The sequence below is a fragment of the Erpetoichthys calabaricus genome, chromosome 4 (assembly GCF_900747795.2).
Source record: "Erpetoichthys calabaricus chromosome 4, fErpCal1.3, whole genome shotgun sequence".
NCBI lineage: Eukaryota > Metazoa > Chordata > Cladistia > Polypteriformes > Polypteridae > Erpetoichthys > Erpetoichthys calabaricus.
Window position 1 is genome coordinate 249,899,642 of NC_041397.2, and position 21,725 is coordinate 249,921,366.

The 21,725-nt window shown below is 37.9% G+C and overlaps 2 protein-coding genes across 10 annotated transcripts in view; both read left to right on the forward strand.

Annotated features, from left to right (window-relative positions):
* The window catches only part of rpl31 (ribosomal protein L31), an 810,223-nt gene that overhangs the window by 784,842 nt on the left and 3,656 nt on the right, over positions 1–21,725 (forward strand). The window lies entirely within an intron of this gene.
* LOC114650761 (mitogen-activated protein kinase kinase kinase kinase 4) overlaps positions 1–21,725 on the forward strand; it is a 296,865-nt gene that overhangs the window by 137,379 nt on the left and 137,761 nt on the right. For all 9 annotated transcript variants that reach the window (XM_028800590.2, XM_051926168.1, XM_051926169.1 and 6 more), the window contains exon 14: positions 4,211–4,297. In XM_028800590.2, coding sequence (XP_028656423.1) covers positions 4,211–4,297 — 87 coding nt within the window. The remainder of the gene's footprint in view (positions 1–4,210; positions 4,298–21,725) is intronic.

Sequence of the window (21,725 nt, forward strand, 5' to 3'; positions counted from 1 at the left end):
TGCAATTTGGAAGCACGCCGAAGCCGAGTATATGCGGCGACATACATTCGGCAACGTACATTAATTAAACTCCGCAACTGGCTATATTTGCTTCACAGAGCAATTTGCCAGCACGCCGGAGCTGTTCAGTCAGTGCCATATATTTGTTGAGCAGCCATCTCACGACCACAGCTGGCCCCGGCAGAACTGCAGCCCCACTGTCTCTGGGATTCAGCTGCTGCACTAGACGAGCCTGCAATCATCAGCGTTTACCTCTGTGTGTTTGCATGCAGACAGTTCAAGCGCAGTTGGCTGGGTGATTTACTGTATTTTCAATGGCATCAGTTGCACCTTGAACATATAATGATAGATTGTTGCAGTAGTTTTTTTTATTTTATTTTACAGTTTTTACAGTTCATTTGCAGTGTGTAAAATGATCAGTGTTGCAGTAATTGTGATGCTCTTTCCATTAAAATCTCACATTTTCTTTGTGAATTGTGACGTTTACTTAAAAAGTGTAGCTAAAAAGTATTTGGTGTCCAGGGGTGCATTAAACCCCAAGTATGTGTCGGTTTAAGGGTTAACTATCATTGTTGTAACCTTGATATACACATTATAGTACAAACATCAACATTAACATGGGACACTAACTTTACTCGCTAAAACTTACCTCTCGAGAGACGGCGACGGCATCACAGCTCCTGGATGCTTGCGTTGGTATACTGTGTGCAGTCTTGACAAACAATAACAAATGATATTGCCCCCAGACTTTCATGTAGTGCATTGCAGTTATAAAAACCAATGTGGTTCTTTGTGACCTGAGCCTCTATTGAAGGTTCTGTTTATGATGCGTCAACAATTAAAAAAAAAAAAAAAAAAAATCCACATCGACGATTTTTTGTAGTTGATGTCATCGATAACGTCGACTAATCGTTGCAGCCCTAGTCTTAGTGCACATATGTGGTCAAAATATTGGTGGAAATCAAATAAATTACACCAAGATTACAAGTAATAATCTTTATAGTTCAGTTTGTGGTTGATCTTCATAGTGGGTTAATGTTATTAGAGACACCTTCCACTTGGATGGTAATCCATTCAGAACCACCACTAAAACCCCCCATCCCCACCCCACCCCACAACCCCACCCCCTTGACATCTAATTTTATTCTTGCATTTGAAGGCAGGTGGGTGCAGTTTACTTTCCATTTATAGAAAGACTAGGGGGCTCCGCCCCCTGCTCGCTTCGCTCGCCAACCCCTGGTGTTGGGAATGACAAAGAGCGTGATGTATGAATGAGATATAGAATAGTGTGACGGTGTAGATGATGCAAATAGAAAGCAAACAATAAAGTGTGTGGCACAGTGTAAAGGTTTATTTGAAAATTTCTTTGTACACGCCGTTTAAGTGTAAAAGGTAATTCCAGCTCAGAACTTGTAAGGTCATTTAAGATGGTTATTGTTGTGATCAGAGTCAAGTTTGTCAGAGCTTAGAAAGAGTTGTGTCTTTCCAGGAAGTAATGGAATGACTTGGGTATTTATGTTTTCCACATTAATATTTTTTGGACATAATATATAGTGCGTTGTGTTAAAAGGGGCATTTGGTCTAATGAGATTGCTGTTCCAAATCTCTCTGTAACTAAGTCGTCGCAGATAAAGGCTTGAGGAATTGTAATAATATGTGGCTGAAGTCCATCTGTATTGGTGAGTGTACCATCTCTCAGTTGTAATAAGCAATTGTTATGATCTGGTTCTGGACATCGTATCTTTTTTACTAACTGTATCTTTTGAAAGCAATGTCAATTGTCTGCGTATTTTAAGGTGCACTGAACAATAGCTGAGTGCATGGCATCTGGAAGAATAGCTAATCACTGTCTACAATCTCCTCCTCATAAAAGTACCTTTCCTCCAAATCGAATATTATTATTCATAAACGTTTGTTCATGCCATTGAACATTCATCAATAAACAACATTTTTTCAAGACGGATGTCACGTGCAGTGTCACCGTTAATGTTCATAGTGGATACCGATTTGTAGGATCTAATGTAGTTGATAAAGATTTCACTTTCAGGTACATCGTCAGTTATAAGCTTCTGTAGATATTCAGTATATGAATGTAAAGAAGGCAGTCTAATTTGACCCTTTTGACAACAACGTGTAAATGTATAACTTGTATTGCCAGTTGTTTCTTCAGGGAAGTGAACTGAATGACAATGATTGCAAATGACATTCATTAATCCGAATGAATTTTCCTGGTGTATGTTTTGCTTGTGCCGTTTGAGAGGCGCGTTGTTGCATGTGTAGTATTTGGGACGTGTTGTTTTGGAGCTGTAATCGATTTGCCTGTGCTGTGTGAGAAGCCCGTTGTAGCCTTCGCTGCCATTAACGTATGTCTGAGACGGGAGGTGTTTCGTTTTGAATCCGTGCCTGTTGCGATGCAGCACTTTGATTGATAGTTTGCGTCATGTGGATCTAGGATGTAGATTTGTGCATATTAAATGAACTATTGTAGGATCTAATGCAGTTCATAAAGTTTTTACTTTTAGGTACATCGTTAGTTAGAAGCTTTAGTTGAGCTTTGCGTTTTTGGAGTCGAGTCATTTTTTCTTTTAGAAATATGGATAAGTAATAAGGAGTATTGCACTCACTGTTAATATGGAGCCTTTTCTGCGGTTGAACGGTTAATAGTGCCTTATTGTAATGAGATCCACCTATGCTGCATAGCCGTCTATTTTGTTGTTTCTTTCGTGTTTGTGTGTTTGTTCCTGTTATCCTTTCCTTTTCGTTTTGTACCCGTGACCGTGTATTCATGACTTGTTTCTTTCTCAGCATGCGAAATATGGATAAGTAATAAGGAGGATCGCAGTCACTGTTAATATGTTTCCTTTTCTGCAGTTGAACGGTTAATAGTGCTTTATTGTAAGGAGATACACCAATGCTGACACCTATGCTGCCTAGTGTGAAGGTGTTGATGTTCACTTTAGAATATGTGGCTTTGGGTGTCACTTCTTATGGATGTGTGTGTGTGGGGGGGGGTTGAGGATTGTTGTTGCGCGAGCGTCTTCTTTCTTTTTGTGTTCCTGTGTCTTGTTGAATCCCCCTGTTTGTGTGTGTCCCGTCCCTTGCTTGTAGGGTCTGTGGGGTGGTTTTGTGTTCTTTTTTTTGTGTTCCATGGGCTTGTTGAATCCCCCTCTTGGTGTGTGTCCCGTCCGGTGCCTGTGGGGGGGGGGGTGCCTTGCTGTTGTGCGCGAGCCTCTTTTTTTTTTTTTTTTTTTTTTTTGGGTCTAGTTTCGTGTGCAATGTGTTTCGTGCTTTGCCTGCGTTTCCTCATTTCTCCATTTTTCCTGTGCTCACTCCTTTTTTCTGTGGTCTTGTCCGCCTCTCGCGGCCCCTCATCCGCCTCTCTCGCCCTCTTTTGTCCGCCTTTCTCGGCTCCTCAGCCGACTCTCGCGGACTCTTTTTGCGCCTGCGCAGTACGTCTTTTTGCAGCTACGGCCCATTGCCGGATGTGCCTGCGTCCATCATCCGGTTTAGCATTCTCGGTTAGTAATATGGATTCTTCTTGCACTCAATATATTAAAGTGCAGTATGCAAACATGCATTATGGCACTGGTCATTATGTATTGTTTTACACTCCTGATGTGACAATGTAGGTGAAGTGGAGTTTTTTTGTTTTTCATGGTTTGTAGTTACATCATTGTTCTATAAAGATGTGTGATTCCTTGCTGCCCTGTTCTCTTCATAGTGACTAGCATATTCCACCCACAGCAACTGTTGCTAATTGAATGGTTTTTTTTTTTTTTGTTTATTGCACCATTTTCTCTAAAGTCTAACTGCAGTGCATGAAAATATGAGGATGGGAGCTGTTACTTACATGTTGGAACCACCATGTCGGATGTCAACTATACCATTATCCTAGTCACTTGTATGATGCATCTTGCCCATTGTAATGTGTGGTCAAACAACAGATAAACTTCTTAACCATGTCTGCATTCTATATTTATTGAGTTGTATCTGCATAATAGGCTGCTTAGAAGTGCAGGCTCTTTGCATTAAATCAAGTGGCCGAATTAAGAGGCAGTGGGGCTATCTTAGTATGTATGTACACGTATGGTATAGGTCTGTATTTGTAAAGTTTTACAACTTTTTTAATCCTTTTCAGTTTGACACTAACCATCTTAAAATTTTAACTGTGAAGTTGAACTTATTTTTACTGTTATCTGTTTTATGGCAGGAATATATCAGACGACAATTGGAGGAAGAACAGAGACACTTGGAAATTCTTCAACAGCAACTACTCCATGAGCAGGCTATGTTACTGGTAAATAAATATTGTCCATTTCTTTGTTTTAGTTAGAATGAAATCTATGTGCTATACGACTTATGACCATATCCTATAAAAAAATAGTACCGTTGATAATTGTTAAAATCAACCTTGGAAAAACATATGCAATATGTACATGAACCAGCGTAGCGTTTCCTTTTATACACCAAAAGTTTGGTACTGTGCACAGTATATATTAGTGAAATAAGCTTCTTTTTTTGAATGAGCAAACATCCAGTTCATGTGAGCTATATACAGGGCTTACAGAGATGTACTAACTGCAGCCATATGATCACGGTGAACTATGGCAGAATGAAGTATTGTGGCCATGATAACCAGTTTAGTATACCATATTGGGATAGTCTGGGAATAACATACAGAACTGAACTAAACTGAGTTTCTCTCTTTTCTCCTGTTTGCATTGGGAGCAAATATATAATATAGGTGGCCTGAGAATATATTTTTAAATTTCCTCTCAGTGTTTTAAGCAGTATGTGTCAAATCATTAGCCTATTTAGACTGTGCATGCATCTGTGTGTACACTGAGGTAGCTAAATGAGGATTCCTAACACTGGAAAGGCCATTTATGGAAATTTTAAAGTCACTGTAAAAGTAAAATTAGAAATTTTGGTACTTTTTTCCCATTATCAGTAATGATATTTACATCAGCTTTTGCTTGGTGTGATTGATGCCTAACAGTTCTATTGGAATGCAGGAGCAAGCTAGGGATCTGGGGTTTAGGAGCCAGTTGCAGAATGATACTCTTATAGTAAAGGAGAATTGTTTTAAATTGTTTTTACTAGTTCAAATGTAGATCCTAGTGCAGTGCAGTACAGTAAGGTTAGAAAAAAAAATGTCATCTAATGCATTGTGAAGTAGTCATTGATTGCGGAAGTAATGTTGTAAAAAGCACTGTTATTGCATAGTGTGTTTGGAGTAAAACAATAGGAAAGGCACCAAATAATTGAAATGTATTATTATTACATTTAAACATCAGTTTTTGCCTTCAAATAAAGACATTTTTATAATACATTTGAATTACATTTGAATAGTGACATTCGGTCCGACAGGCCTAAAGTTTGTAATACTTGCATACCTTAAGCCTTACACATAAATAATTGAAGGATGTGGCAGTAAATTGTGCTAAGAGGTAAATGAAGTGCAATGCACAGGCTTTTGCAAGAAACTAGGAATAGTCCCTATTGAGTGCGTAATTTTGTAATTTAATAGTAAAGTTAGAAGCCTAGAGCTGAATTAATTCACACAAGCAAACTGCAACAGTATCTGGGGAGGTGCTGCAAAATTGAACCACATCCTCAAAGAGGGCCCACACAAAATTGTAAGTTCATTTAGCATTACTGTGAAATCCCCATACAGAGTTTTAATCTACTGCTACGACCACAAAGACTGGACTCCCATTATGCAACAGGATAGTTTTTCTATTGGATGTCTTGTTTTTAATTAACAAAATTACGTCACGATTATCTGCCTGGAGCGTTCACTGTGATTGTTTTCAATATTGTTCATATTCCTAATCACAAAGAGCCACTCAGTCTAATGTCTGGGTAGATTAGCAATTTAAAATCTTTGACTATGTAGAGGAAAACATTGTCACTGCAGGTCATTTTAATTCAAAAAGTCTTGCATCAGTTCTTAGTTTTCTTAAAAATTTTTCACACATTAATTGAAAACTGCATTTTGGGACTTTTTATTATCAAAATATATGCAACAATCAAGGCTGAGCCTCTCACTCTCTCTCTCTCTCTCTCTCGATTGTGCTTTTTGAAGAAAGGAAACTCTTGGAACATGTCCTTACACTGCTTGGTTTTCAATAATTTAATATGTCTAAAGCAGTAACTATTTAAGGGGGCAAAACAGGTGGTTCGTTGTGTGGTAACATGCTATCAGCGCATGTTCCTAACCTCTCACCCCTCTCTCACACTAATGCAATATAGTGCACGACACTAGTTGTAGTTAAGTCAACAAGTATGTTGATTATGTTGTACCTGACACAGAATAAGTCCTCTTCTTAATCATAAGACATGGGAGAGCTGTTAAGTCCATTCCCTGCTAAAAGCTTATGATGGAATGTTTAAAACGCAAACAACAAGAACGTTTTTTGGGGTCAATACCTTCCTTAAAACTAGCATCAAAGGACAACTGAAAAATATAGCAAACTATTTCAGGGACATTTCAGAACCATAAAAATTGTGACACAGGTAGTTTTCACATTATAAGTGCAAAGCCTCCTGTGCTGTGTAACCACTGGTATCTACTTGCCAGGTCATCTTAACACCTATCCCCACTTATTTCATCTTTCAATTTGACTTGTATGTCAGCAAGCAAGCTGTTATTTCCCAGCTTCTGTGTTTTGTAACAATCCAAAAATTAACATTTTTTTCACTGAGTGAAACAAACAAAAGTACATGTTCAAGTCTCAACCCCCAGAGACCCCCTCCTTTTGGCCATTGTTTAATAATACAGATACAAGACGGTAACACTGAAGAAGCTGCCCTTTAGTATTTAGTATTGTTTGTATTGATGCTGCCTGTTATTAATAGTCAGTATTCATATACAATTAAGAGAGAAAACTCCACAGAAAAAGTAAAGAAAATGTCAAAATAGAATTAAGCATTTACCCATATGGCAAAAATACACACTTAATTTATTCTTAATAATTTATGTAAATCTCATACTAGAATACTTTTTCGAATGCTGAAAAAGATCAGTTAGAGGTAAAATGAATCGCTGATCGTCATTGGTTTGAACCAAAACCTTAGCACTATGGTTTTATTCCCAGCAAGGTGGTTATAGTTTTTGTTTTTTAATACTGTTTTTTTTTTAATATTGTTTATGTTCTTAATTGGGAATTCAGTTTAGTTGTCACTTATTCATTGTGTATTTTTAGTTTTGCTTCTGTGTGTGTGTATAATTATTATTATATATTTAGTCACTCACTCACACACATACACAAATAAATATATATATATATATATATATATATATATATATATATATATATATATATAATAGAGAGAGAGAGATAGTCAAGGTTGGTTAATAGCATTGCACAGGAGTCTTGAAAAAGGAACTAGGTTTTCAAGGTATAAAGTCTTCATTGCTGAACTGGCACTCAGAGACACAAGAATTTATTCAAAAGGGGATTGTCTTTAGCAGGGAAGCACACAGGTTGCATCTGGTAAAACATTTCAGTCCAGATCCCAAAAATGCAAAAGAGAGGAATACATCTTTCTCCGTTGCACACTTTTCTACAGTCCTACCACAACATTCACTCATTAAGCATATAGCATGTTAAATTTGAGGTTGAGAGAAAAGCAGAATTTTCTGATCCATGTCATGTCACATACTTCTATAGACATGCTAGTTTGAATGAATAAACTAATTTTGGGCTTCTCATTTTTTTGTGTTCAGCTGAGTTTTCCTTTCATCAAGCTGCTGCCCTTGTCAAAGATGATGTCTTAGATTATGTCAACTTGGACTTGAATGTGCTTCTCTGGTTGTTGGCGCTTTTCAACCTTTTCTTTGCCCAGAAACTGGTCACAGGACAACTTGTGATGGCTCTGTAGATAAAGTTTGTGGGCTTTGTACTCTTAATGTCTACAGCACACAAAGTATCTTGCTCCAAAACAATGCCCTCACAACAGACGCTTTTGATGCTGTATTAAAAAAAGACTCCTATACTGGGCTTTGTTTTTTATTAACCGTGTTGAATGCTGATGCCATCAGTTTTATACAGGTTTTGCCGTCCACAGGCCTGGAAAGTTATCAAACACAAGAAATTAGATTCTGCTGTCTGCTGACACACATGATCATGAAAACCATGGGAGTGACTTACTGGGTAGAATGTCTGTGGGCTTTGAATCATTGTTTAGACCCCACCATCTGTACTAGTGGGGAAACCACACACAAGTAGTACATAGTGTTAAAGCTAAGGGGTAGCTGAGACTTGAATAGACTCGACGACAGAAATACCATCTTGAGAAGCACACTAGAGAAGTATATCCATCCTTCCATTTTCTGAACCCATTTATCCAGAACCAGAACACAGGAAAGCTAGAGCTAAGGCAGGAACAATTCCTGGACTTGGGGGCATTCCATCTCAGTAATATATATGAATAACTTGTCAATGTTAAGAACAAATGTTAAGTATGATCCTTTAGTCTGTGTTTTGAGAGAGAGAATGAAAAAGCAGGAACTTTTTAAGCCATTCTGGCAACAAATTATTTTCACAATATCAGATATTTACAGCTGTGTGTCTAAAACTAATAAAAAATAAATAAAACATGAATAATAACTTAAAATTAGTAGGTTTAGTTTTCACCAGTTTGTAGACTCTATGCACCTTTGTGTACCTACCAATAAACTTTTAAATGAAGTATATTGGAGATATTGGCAACTCTGTAGTTTTGTATCGATTCATTGTGCTGCTGTATCAATCAGTTGCTGTGCTCATATGTTAGCTGTAATTGTGACTGAGCCTAACATACCTTCACTTTTGAACCAATTGAAATTCTGTAAGGGGTCACCTTTGTTTGATACACTTACTTTGAGCCCTGGAGATCCAGTGAATGGCAGGTTTGAAAAGTTAACCAGCACTCTTGTGGTACCATGCAAATGCAAAAAGCTGCGTCACAATTTACTAGTTAAGCAAAACCATCACCTTGGTATGCTTCACTAAGACTAGAAATAGAATCTATCATGCTGTCACTGTCAATTTATGAAGAATTATCTCTCTTATCACACAGTAAATCACTTTCTTCTTCACATGCTTTACTTGCCAGTATTTGAAGATGTGAGTTCCAAAATCTGCTAATTACACCTTTTGGTAAAATTTAGTGAACACGTGATTGTGACTTTTCATGCAGTTGGTCATGTGCCGAAAATATGTTTGAGCTTCAAAACCTGCTAATTGCAACACTGTAGCGCTATAGTTTTAGGGATTTAGTTTCAAAATCTGCTTATGGACCCAGATTTTCCTATTTATCTCCAAAATTTATCTCTTGTACTTAGCTGCTTTTGGAACTGAGCTCTTCATTTATCTTGTTCTATTGCCACAAACGTACATTGTCCACACACGTAGCTATTGTTCACTGGACGATGATGTATGCAAGTTATGTCACATGACAGCCAAGGGGGGTTAAAGAAGACTCGGTTAGCCAGTCTATCTGCAGAAACTATTTAGTCATATGTTTAAATATCATGTACCTGCAGCCCACGTTATCCTGTTTGCATATCTGTTTTTGACAAAAACTGGAATATTTTTTTAACATATTATTTATTGTGGATTGGACATGTGCAAAAGAGAGATGCTGGGTGTATTGTGAGAAGGATGCTAAGGATAGAGCTGTCAGGGAAGAGGAAAAGAGGAAGGCCTAAGGGAAGGTTTATGACTGTGGTGGTAAGATGAAGAGGACAGGAAGATATGGAAAAAGGTGATCCGCTGTGGCAACCTCAAATGGGATCAGCCGAAAGAAGTAGTTAATCTTTTCAACATCTTTAATAGTTTAGTTTTAGTTTTTCATTTTGATTTTATTTATTTTATTTCACTTTATAAATAATAACCTTGGTCCCCAAGACTGCACTTAAGAAGCACTGCAAAATACCTCTTATGTTATAGGGTTTATTTTGCAAAGGAGATGTTTATGCTTATGATATTTAAAAATGTGGTAGTTTATACATTCATGCACTGCTTTGATTAAATGTAGTCCCCATCTGAGAACAACCATACAGTAGTACAGTATAAGTGAATGTAGTGATTTCAACAACTTCACTCATCTTTTCTGAGCAACTTCTGTTAGTATCACATTTACATTGATACAAGTGTAGGATTATAGCAGGGTATTGCTTCTATTGCTTGCACTAAAGTGTAGCAGGTGCCTGTGTTGTTTATTCAAAGGAGGTGAATTAAATTAATAAATGCATTTGGTATGTTTGCCTATTTTTTGCAAATCATTTAAATTATGACCATTGAATATGCTCTGAAATATACTAAAAAAGTGTGACAATGCATGCAAATGTTCAATGTATTCTTAACTTTCAAAGCATATAGGATTAACTCCTTGCACAACTTTTAAATGATAAAAATTTTCCTTACCTGAAATCAAATTGAAGAATTCACTTTCATGATTATACAAGAGTGGTATATGTATCAGAGAAATTTTCTTTCTTGTGCGGATGTCTGTCTGTCAGATGTAATACCCATTAAATTGAACATATTTTGTAATTAGAACATGCTTTTTTCTGACTGACTAATTTATTGTAAACCTTCCTAGTGATCATGGGCAATGATTCATAAGAACTCTTCAGACATAATTAGCAATTTTACTTTTATATGCCGACACAAGGAAATTTTCTGTATATTTTATTGTATGAGCAAAATATGTATTCAGTCCTGTTTTGATATAATAGATGGCTAAAAACAATTTCTGACAGAAACTGGACTTCCTTCATGTTCAAAGCCAAAAATATACAATGATAATCTGAAAATAATGTGAAATTATGATATACTGTGTGCAGTCAAATAAAAATCACATCTTACTGCACATCACGCTCATTTTACGTATTCTGCACCATTCTTATATAAAGTAACTGCCTTATCAACTTAAATAACTTAAAGTCAACACCTACTTGTCCCATTTCTTTCTCAAGTGTCATTACCGTGCCAGCTGTGGTAGACTGAAAGAATTTGCAGCTGCACATGAAACTGTTACGTACAAAGTCAGAAGTCTTGTTTGCAGAATTTGAATCCCACTGCTGGTATGTCTCTGGGTGGATGTTTGGCAGCTGAGAAAGAGGTGAGTTGGTCACGTCCTGAACGAGTTTGTTGACCGTGACGCAAGCCTACTGCCATGCCTGTTTAAGTCACTGAAGTAAAAGTACAGGTTTGAGTTATAGAATCGAGTGATCACTGCTTGAGTTGTGAACAAGATGTTTTTTGTGTATGTTTTAATCCAGCGTATTTAGTGAGATGCATTTTGCTAAAAAATGTACACTGCCTACCTACTAAATCACAGATTACCCTTCTATAGAAGATCTGAATTAGTACCTACCAATATGTCCCAATTTATCCACTGTTCGAAGTGAGTAATGCTACAGTGCTGACAGATGGTAAGCACTGCAGTGATTTTAGGAATCAGTTATTTTGTATGTTTACATGCTGTGTGAAGTAAGATAAGACACAGAGGTAACGATTAAAGGTTGTGGAAACCGTCTCTGTATAGTATGTACAGCTCAGGCCAAGCAGTAGCACTGAGGTACCGGTCATTGGCATACAAAGTACACGATCAGACAATGAGACAGTTTCCAGAGGGAGTTTTTATGAGGTAGAACCCAGGAAATAATACAATCATGGAGGAAATGAGGGTGACTGAGGAGCGGGGTAATGACATCAGCGTGGGAAGCCAGATGGGCAGACCGGACATGAAGTCATCACGGAGGGACAGTAGACAGAGGCAGAAGTGTGTTGTTGGTGAGTCATTTATTTACATCTTGTCGGGTTTAGTTTTTCTTCATTTTTCCTGCTGAAAGAGAGAGAGGCATTAGCGCGCCGTCCAGTAGTACCCTCCTGCGGACTTCTACGCTCTGTTGGGCCCATTGGCTTCCCCCCCTATTCGCACATGTGTGACAGCTGATACTCCAGGGAAATCCAAGTATAATTAATATAAATATTTTAAAAAATAATGTGTCACTACCTAATGTTTCCAGGATTCTATGCATTTGTGACCCTGTTTATTAGCAGTTGATTAATACAAAAGTCATATGTACCAGCATACAATCATTTTTATCAATGAACATTTAATGGTATCAAAATGTAAAAAGCAAATTATATTGTAGTGTGCATTTTCAAGTGCTTTGTCACAGTATGATGTAAGGCACTGTATAAAATTACTTTTGTCTGTTATAATAACAGGTAGAATTTGTAATAGTTCTGCTATAGTTATATTAAAAAGATTCTCACATAAGAAAAAACTATGTGGGTTTTAGCCGTAGAGACTGGTATTAGTTTGCAGTTTAAAAATATGAAGTCAATTCGGTCAGTGACACTATTTTACTGGCATGAGCAAGACCAGGGACCTCATGTATAAACGGTGCGTACGCACAGAAATCTTGCGTACGAACATTTCCATGCTCAAATCGCGATGTATAAAACCTAAACTTGGCATAAAGCCACGCACATTTCCACGGTACCTCATACCCTGGCGTACGCAATTTCTCCGCTTGGTTTTGCAGACTGGCGGCACCCAGCGTCAAAGCAGTGCTACTATTCCTGTGTAGTTACCCTTTCTTTCTTAGACCCACATTCCTGACACGGCTTTATAAATACACTGAAAATAACTGCATATTGTTCATTAGTGTAATGCATCTGATCGTAAGTAACCTGTAGCAATATAATGGTCCAGGGAATAGCCATAGTATTCCAAATACCATAACTGCTTTAGCGTTGTTACTCTCACTGCATCTTGTTCTTTCAGCTGCTCCCGTTAAGGGTTGCCACAACAGATCATCTTTTTCCATATTACTCTCACTGCACCACTCGGGAGTATTTATATCACTGTATCTGAGTGGGGAATCACAGCAGCAGCTGATCGGAAAGAGAATTATCGGTATACAGTATCAAGCATGCTGCCTTAGCCACGGCAAAACGGTTCAAAGCCTTTCCTGTACGGAACTCGCGGTTCAGAAACAGTTTCATCCCAAGAACTATAAACACACTCAATCAAGTGCTCCTTGTAGAACTGTTTGTACTTATAAGTACAATTACCTCACTGTAAACTTGCACTACAGTTATAAAATTGCACAACCTGCGCCACTTTATAAAGCGCGTATGATGACGATATCATTTTTAAGATGAAATGCAGCAAAATATGTTGATTATAGTATACAGATAAAACTTTTAACTTCATTTAAATAATCTGTATCGTTAATAATTAAACATGTGAGGACATGGTGCTGCAGCGCTAGCTAGTTCACGGATAGCTCCTGGCTTGTGCTGTATTCTTGCTAGTGCTGACACGACACTGGAAGGATAGACGGATAGAATAATTAAAAATATACTACGAAGATATTTTAATGTTCCTTAAACGTTTTGAAGAATTGGCGTTCTAAGCTTACAGATGGCTTAACGTCTATTATAGAGCTGATTGTGTGGCAATTGGGTATTTGGAGAAAGAAAAGTAAGGACAGGAATTGGAGGTTAGTACATTTGAAAGAGACAGTACTTCTGTAATAAATTATTTCATTGAAGGTCGCGCATGGCGCAGCAAGCCTCTTGCGTGAGATATGAACAAGCACTGCGCCACCGTGTTCCAATATTTAATAACATGCTTTCATTCCTATCATCATGAAAAAGATATCACATATACATCTCAGTATTTTAATTATTCAGAAAGCTGTAATATCACGTATGTAATGGATTCTGTGTCCTGTCGGAGAAAGAGAAAGAACGGAAGCATGTAGTGATTCACACACACAGAGCACGTAGAAGATCAAACACAGAACAAAGCATTTAACGTGCTACTTTAGTTACGATGGGATTTGAGAAACTAGTAAAATAAACTATTTTAAGATGAAGTTTATGATGTTCTACTTTAATGACAAAATAAACTATGTGATTAAAGTGGAAATTTCAAGATTAAAGTTGACATTTTGTGCTTTTTTCCCCACTGTGTGCCTATTTTTTTTCCTCTGTACCCTAAAAAGCTTTCATATGACACTCGGACAGTGGGCTACGAGTTGCCTTTTCATGCCGACTTTGATATGTGACAACTTTTTTATTTCGGGCACTGTGCGACTTTGTGAACTTGAGCTTTTGAGTTTCTCTGACACTATGTCACTCGATCAACTTCCTTTTGTTGATTATACCACTGTTTAAACCAACAAATAGTAAGTTTTTCGTTGCCTCCACTTGGTATTCACTGAAATTCTTATATTTTCCCCCGTGCTTTTCCCATTGACTTTTCACAGAAGGCTGAGCTTAAGGGCTATTTATATTGATTTGCATATTCAAAGAGGCGTAATTCTGGGAGGAGTTCGGGCGGGACAGAAGGCACGTGCACGTGCGTTTCTTTTCACGCTGATTGGGATTTATGTAGCAGAAGAACGTGGAAGTTTGTGTACGCGCAGATTCCTGCATCTGGATTTTTCTGTGCGTACGCACATTCCCGCTTTTGTGCTTACACCATGTTATAGTGTGAGTTCTATGCACGGCGTTATACATGAGGCCCCAGGAGAGTAGCTGTGCAAGGTTAGCTTCTGTCTTTTCTGCCAGAAAAAATGTAACACAAAAGCTTTGGCTGGAAAATAGCATTCATAGATGCTTAATGCATCAACAAGTTGTCATTTTTTGCACTTATTCTGTTCAAACACTGTTATTTTAAAAGTGTTTATTTTTAAATTTTTACAGTGTAAACTTCTATTTTATGATGGGTATAAATTATTATACTGTATATACCCAACACATTCTGAAATATTTTACAGCTACCACCACTATTTCTTTTACAAACACCATACATCTCAGGTGTTTGTCTGCTTGTCACAATCATATGTCTTGCCTCACGGCCAAATGACTGAAATCAGTACAAAAAAGTGTCTGCTTATAATGTTGAGTGAAAGTAGCAGTCTGGACACAAGTGAGATTTTTTTTTGCTGAAACAATGTACAATACATCTGTTTACACCTGCATCTGTTATTTTATTTTATTTTTTTAACTTCTTGTAGATTCATTATGATTAGCAGCCATTTTTCATTCTAACTACATATTGGGAAAAAATAAACATGGACACTGGAGGCACATTTTAATGCCAGGTGTAAATATAATCTGGCTAAATTATTTGTGACTACAATGTGAACTGTATATAAAATGTATATTAAAGGGGTCTTTACAACATTTAACATTCTTTGCAGGCCATACGAGGGGGGACCCAAAAATAACCAGAAATATTTTTAAAACGTGTTTAATTTTCTGTACAAACTACAATTAGTCTCCTTCAAAGTACTCTTCATTGGCGGAAATACACTTATCTAACCGTTTGTTCCATTGTTCGAAACATTTTTTAAATTTGTCTGAAGTAATGCCCATTAATGCTCTGGTCGTTTCTTGTTTTACCTCTTCGACGTCAGCAAACCGCCTTCCTTTCAAGTCTTTTTTCATCCGAGGGAACAAAAAGAAATCACACGGAGCTAAATCCGGTGAGTAGGGTGGGTGGTTCAGGGTTGTCGTACCGTTTCTTGCCAAAAATTGGCGAATGCTGAGAGCAGTGTGAGATGGAGCATTGTCATGATGAAAGAACCAATCACCAGACTCCCACAAATCAGGGCGTTTCCTTCTCACACTGTTGCGCAACCTACTTTTACAAAAAAATTCACTGAACACAAGCACAACCTTCCAGACTGATGGCACTTGGCAGACTGACTTGTGAGGAGTGTAACTAGATCGCCCTAGCGGCCCAACCACGTACTACAAGTACCAACCTAACAACAACAAAATTCCGGTTATTTTTGGGTCCCCCCTCGTATGTAACATGTTTCAAAAATTGATGAAGTAGGCCACTTTAAAATCTTCAAGGGCCAGATGTGGCCCACAAAGCTTGTGTTTGACACCCCTGATTTAAAATGTCAAGCCAAGAACCCTGGTAGAGAGTTGGATGCAATTAGTTTTGCAAACTGAGAGGGGGATTGGGGGAATTAACACCATGCATAAAGCTAAAAATCAAACAACGTCTTTATTAGAACTTGAGAGCTTGTTCTAATGAGGTCTTTTAGCTTCGCAAACACGACATACTTATTCACCTTGATTACCCAGAAAACACAGAGTCAAGCTTTAAAGGTATTTAAAGTCCTAATCTTTATCATACTACATGGTAATTTATTTCTTGTATTTGTGGATCATTTTGTGAAGAAAAACCTTTGTAATTTTTGTGAAATTTTCTCATAACAAGGTTTCAACTGTTGTCATTGAAGAATTTCAATTTAAACTTAATTCAGGATCTCACTGCATTCGTTACCTTCATAATTTTTAACACTTCAGTCATGTCGCCTCTTAATCTGTTTCTGCTTAAATGGTAAAGGTTCAGTTTCTTTAGCCGTTCCTCATATTTCATACCTTTCAGTCTCTTCTCTGAACTTTCTCAAGTGCTGCTATGTCTTTTTTGTGAGATGATGACAAAACTGTACTTGGTACTCCAGTTGAGGCATCACTAGTGAATTAGAGTCCCCTCCATAATTTTGGCACCCCTTGTAAAGATGAGTAAAAACAGTTGTTTAAAAAATCTGTAACTGAAAATAATAAAAGAATTTCAACCATTAACTGAAGTAAATTTATTCTGAGAATTTTTTTTAACAAAACCACATGTGCCACGATTATTAGCACAACTAAAGATTTTTCCCCCCATTTATACTGACTTTTTTAAGTTAGAGTGTATAGAAACATTTAAGCAATAATCCATGACTTCCTATACAGTGTATGTGTATATATATATATGCAATATATAGCATCACATTCAGTGTTATGGGGGTAGGGGTTGGGTGGCGGTGACTAAGTCAGTATGATCGGGGGGGGGGGGGGGGTGTGTATCGTTTAATTAAAGTGCATATGTCCTTCTTAAGTTGGCATATGCTGGGTTTATGTCCAAGTGTCTGTTGATGGCGTTTTCATCTGATAGTCAAGACTCGGCCAACTCTCTGGCGCTTTTTGTACTGGCCTTAAATTTTACTTTTACGTTGTCCCAGTTGAATGTGTATCCTGTCGATTTAGTATGTGCATATATCAAAGATAGTGCGTCCTTTCTTCTGACGGCGTTGCGATGTTCCTGTACACGTGTTGAGATTGTTTTTGACGTTTGTCCTATGTATACAGCTGAGCAAGAATTGCATGGAATACTATAAACTGCGTTTCGTGTTTCGGCTGTCGATTTCTTGTTTTTAGCATTAAACAGGACCATGCACAGATTGTTGGTGGGTTTATGTGCTATTTTGATGCCCCACTTGGTCAGGGTGCGTGCCGTGCCTTCTGATACATTATGGTGATACCGGAGTGAATGCCAGGTGGGGTGGGGGTTCTGATTTACGTCGCTTGTATGCTGATTCCTTTGGCGCCTGCTGTGTAGACTCCAATTAATTAACGGATACTCAGAATCATTCACGCACCCTGACCAAGTGGGGCATCAAAATAGCACATAAACCCACCAACAATCTGCGCATGGTCCTGTTTAATGCTAAAAACAAGAAATCGACATCCGAAACACGAAACGCAGTTTATAGTATTCCATGCAATTCTTGCTCAGCTGTATACATAGGACAAACGTCAAAAAAAATCTCAACACGTGTACAGGAACATCGCAACGCCGTCAGAAGAAAGGACGCACTATCTTTGATATATGCACATACTAAATCGACAGGACACACATTCAACTGGGACAACGTAAAAGTAAAATTTAAGGCCAGTACAAAAAGCGCCAGAGAGTTGGCCGAGTCTTGGCTATCAGATGAAAACGCCATCAACAGACACTTGGACATAAACCCAGCATATGCCAACTTAAGAAAGACATATGCACTTTAATTAATGTGATGCTATATATTGCCTTTGATTCTTGTAAGTCTAAGCATTATCCTCTGATGAAGACCCCTGATAGGGGTTGAAAGCTCAGGAATAAAACTATTTTATGATACGTGATTCGTTTTTTCTCCCTTTGTGGATCTCCAACTGCAAAATATATATATATATATATATATATATATATATATATATATATATATATATATATATAAGATGTGGTCCAGAGGCCAGTTTCCCTTATAAGAAGATAAAAATTAGATAAGATAAAATATTTTGCCTTCATCAGTCAGGCAAGGGCTATAAAATGCTACTTGCCTGAAAATGACCATATTTACAGTTAGGGCAGTAATTAAAAAGTTCAAATTAACTGGAAATGATACTAACTTGCATGAGAGAGAACCCATGTTTATTTTGCCACCCCCCCCCCCCAGACACAGTGAGCAGGTTGTTAAGAGAGATAAAAAATCCTCAAAGATCACTGTTGGAGAAATACAGAAAAATGTGTTTGGAACTGTTTTCTGTGGTCAGAGCAAACAAAAATTGGGCTTTTTGGCAACAAACATTCAAGTTGGATTTTGTGGTAAAAGAAGTATTGCTATATGAAAAGAACCTGATTCCCGCTGTCAAGTATGGTGAACATTCTGTGATGTTATGGGGCTGTTTTTCTTCTAAAGGCCCAGGGAACCTTGTTATAGTACATGATATCACGGTCTCCATGAAATACCATGAGATTTCAAATTAAAATCTGCCTGCCTCTGACAAGAAACAAAAACTGGGTTGCTATTGGATCTTCCAGCAGAAAAAATAATCCAAAACAGATGTCCAAATCAACATAAAAATCGTTCAAACAAACAAAATCAAACTTCTGTCCTGGCAGTCTCAGTCCCTGGACCATTGAAATTCTGTGGTGTCAGATGATGAGTTGAGTGAAAAAGATGGGACCTAGAACTCTGTACAAAGTGTTAAATGCATGATAGCCAATAATCTTGGCAAGTCAGGTTCAGTTAAAAGTTGGATTTCTCAGTATGACATTAAGGTAATTTACTAAAATGTGATTTCTTTTTAATAACCTTTCTTGCTCATCTTCTAGCCTTCTTAATCACTTCTGTGCACTGACTATATGTTGACAGTGACAAGTCCACTATGACTCCTAGGCCTTTTTCATAAGATGTACTTTCAAATTTCAGACCTCCCACTGTGTGTTCATATCTAACTTGTAATCCCTGAGCGACAACACTTTTAACAGCATCTAATTCTGAAATGTTTTTTTCTCACTGTGGTATAGCGGGTCTACGGCTTCAAAAAAAAGGGCCAGGTTTTAAATCCGTATAGCCGTATCGTTCTCCATGGGCGCGATTGCATGACCGCGGGGAGTTAATGAGGTAGTTGGAACGAGTCACACCTGCACGTGTGGGTGCGATCGTTCTCAATTGCTTCATTGGCTTCCTGCGGCGTGTGATTGAGGCGCGGGTGGATGTATATATATGGGTCGGCACCAAGAAAGAAGGGATAGATAGATCAAGGAAAATAGGAAGTAAAAAGAGGTTGAAGGATGGGAAAGAGCAGTCTTAGCAGGAGGATCTGTCCACCTGAAAGGAGGAAGCAGAACGAGCTGGGGCCCCGTGAAGGAGCATTTGGTTGTGGCACTCTAGGGGCTAGTTCGCCACACTGAACATCCAAGTGGAGTGTGGCGAGCAAGGCAGGTGTCCTCCTGAGGGATCTGAGGAGCGACTATGTGAGCGCGAAGGAAGAAGGGAGGAGTGCCAACCTCGGACGGTCTGGCCATGATGTCCTTAAGGCAGCCAAGACTGAGGTCGGACAAAAGGAGCTTGTTCCTGTTGGGTCTTTGCCATTATGGCTGAGCCAGGGAGAATGAGAGGAGGAGGTGTGCTAAGATCGTGAAGAGTGAGACTGCATTTTTAACCTCTGATTTAAAAGGATTTATTTTTTTTATCCCCACTTTGCACTGTTTTTATGGATTATTTATTGAAACTGTGATGCACTTTTTTTTTTTTTTTTGGACACTGATTTTTGTGTAATAAAAGCACTTTGGCACTTTTGTACTATCCCCTGGCTTCATTAGAGAATTGTCCTCATTTGTCAGCTCATCTCAGTGACATTAACGATGGTGTCGGGTTCAGGGCTCCCGGAAGGGAGCATGGAGCGAACCTGCATCGTCACACTCACCTGTACCTTCCAAAACACATCACCCTAAATTCTCACTCCTTTTAAAACATACTCTCAATATAACTATTACCTAGCTCTTCACCTAACTCGGGTTCTCAGTCACGGTCGTGGAGGTTCCACAGTGGCTGCAGGTTTCCTTCCAACTAATTTCCTAATTAGAAGATGGTCCTTGCTGACAGTGAAACTTGGGATTTAACTGTTTGGCGTGTTAGTGCTTTCATTCATCCAAGTGAAATTTTAATTGCGCTCTAGAGTTTCCTTCTCTGAGAATATTATCCCTGTGTTTTGTGGACCAGAACAGATTTAAACTTAATGCTCTTTTAAATTCCCTCTCATTTATTTCTAAACATTTTTTAACACTGATTCTTCATGATGCATGCACACAGGTTTAAAAGGAAGCACATTAGTTGGAGAGCTGATGGTTTATTAGTTATCTGCATTTCATTATGAAAAATGCCTGGTTAAAAAAAACAGGCAACAAGTAAAACTTAAATGCAGCTGCTAAAAACTAAAATAGGCAATTAAAGGTTCAGAATTGTAACAGGCAAGATATCTAAAATTAAGCCCAATTACTTTAGTAGTAAATAAATGGGTTCTAATTAAGAAATTGTTTGAAGTGAAAACCTGCAGCCATTGCGTTCCCCCAGGACTGTAATTGAGGACCTTTGATCTACAATTTAACTGACGTTTTTCTTTGATGAATGAAAGTGCTAACAAATCATATAGTTAAATCTTAAGTTTCATTATCAGCAAGGACTGAGTTCTAATTAGGAAACTGGCTGGAATTAAACCTGTAGCCACTGCGGCCCTCCAGGACTGTGATTGGAGACCCCTGACCTAACTGATGTATGGTTGTATTCAATTCCTATATTACATTAATGGTTTCTTCCCAGTCTTTTCTAAACAATGTGTACTCGTCTATTTTATATTCTTACCAATCTCTATTCTGTAGCCATTGCTATTATATCATAATTACTAGCAGGTTTTATTCTTAATATTCCTAGCATTGAGGCAAGCAGTTTTTAATGTATTGCTTTTTTATATCCTTAGCTTTCCAATGGTAGACTATAACTTTCACTATTATCTTGTATATTATTTTTTATACTACTGTTCGTCTCCCTATGTGAAGTTCTAAAACTGGCCTGTCTTAAACTCAGTCTTCAAATAACCTAATCATGTATCTCCACAATATATTGGTGCACTTCCAGTTCAAATGTAAATCATTATTGGTGAACAGTTATCATTTGTTCCATTAGGAGTCTCAGTGTTCCATAAACCTGTGCTGTTCTCTACTACACAAATATTTGATCAACATGTTAAACTTTAGAATCTCCTGTTTTACTCTGACTGATGTAGAACTTCAAAGCAAACCATCTTGTCAGTTCTGCAGCTCAGGTTGACATCAAGCTTTTTAAATTTCGATTGCAGAACTGACAGTCTGCCCTTGTGTATGTCATTTGTTCCAACACTGGAAATGATGTACATAAAAATGGGCTGTCAGTGAATGAGTTTGGTTGTCATTTACAGCTCGAGAATGCTGTTCAAATGTTCCTTTGATTATACAGGGTACCTGCTACCTTTTTATTTACACAAATAATTAAGACTGCTGTTTCTTGCAAGTTGGCATGTGCACAGAATAAAAAAAAAAATCAAACCTTAAGTTTG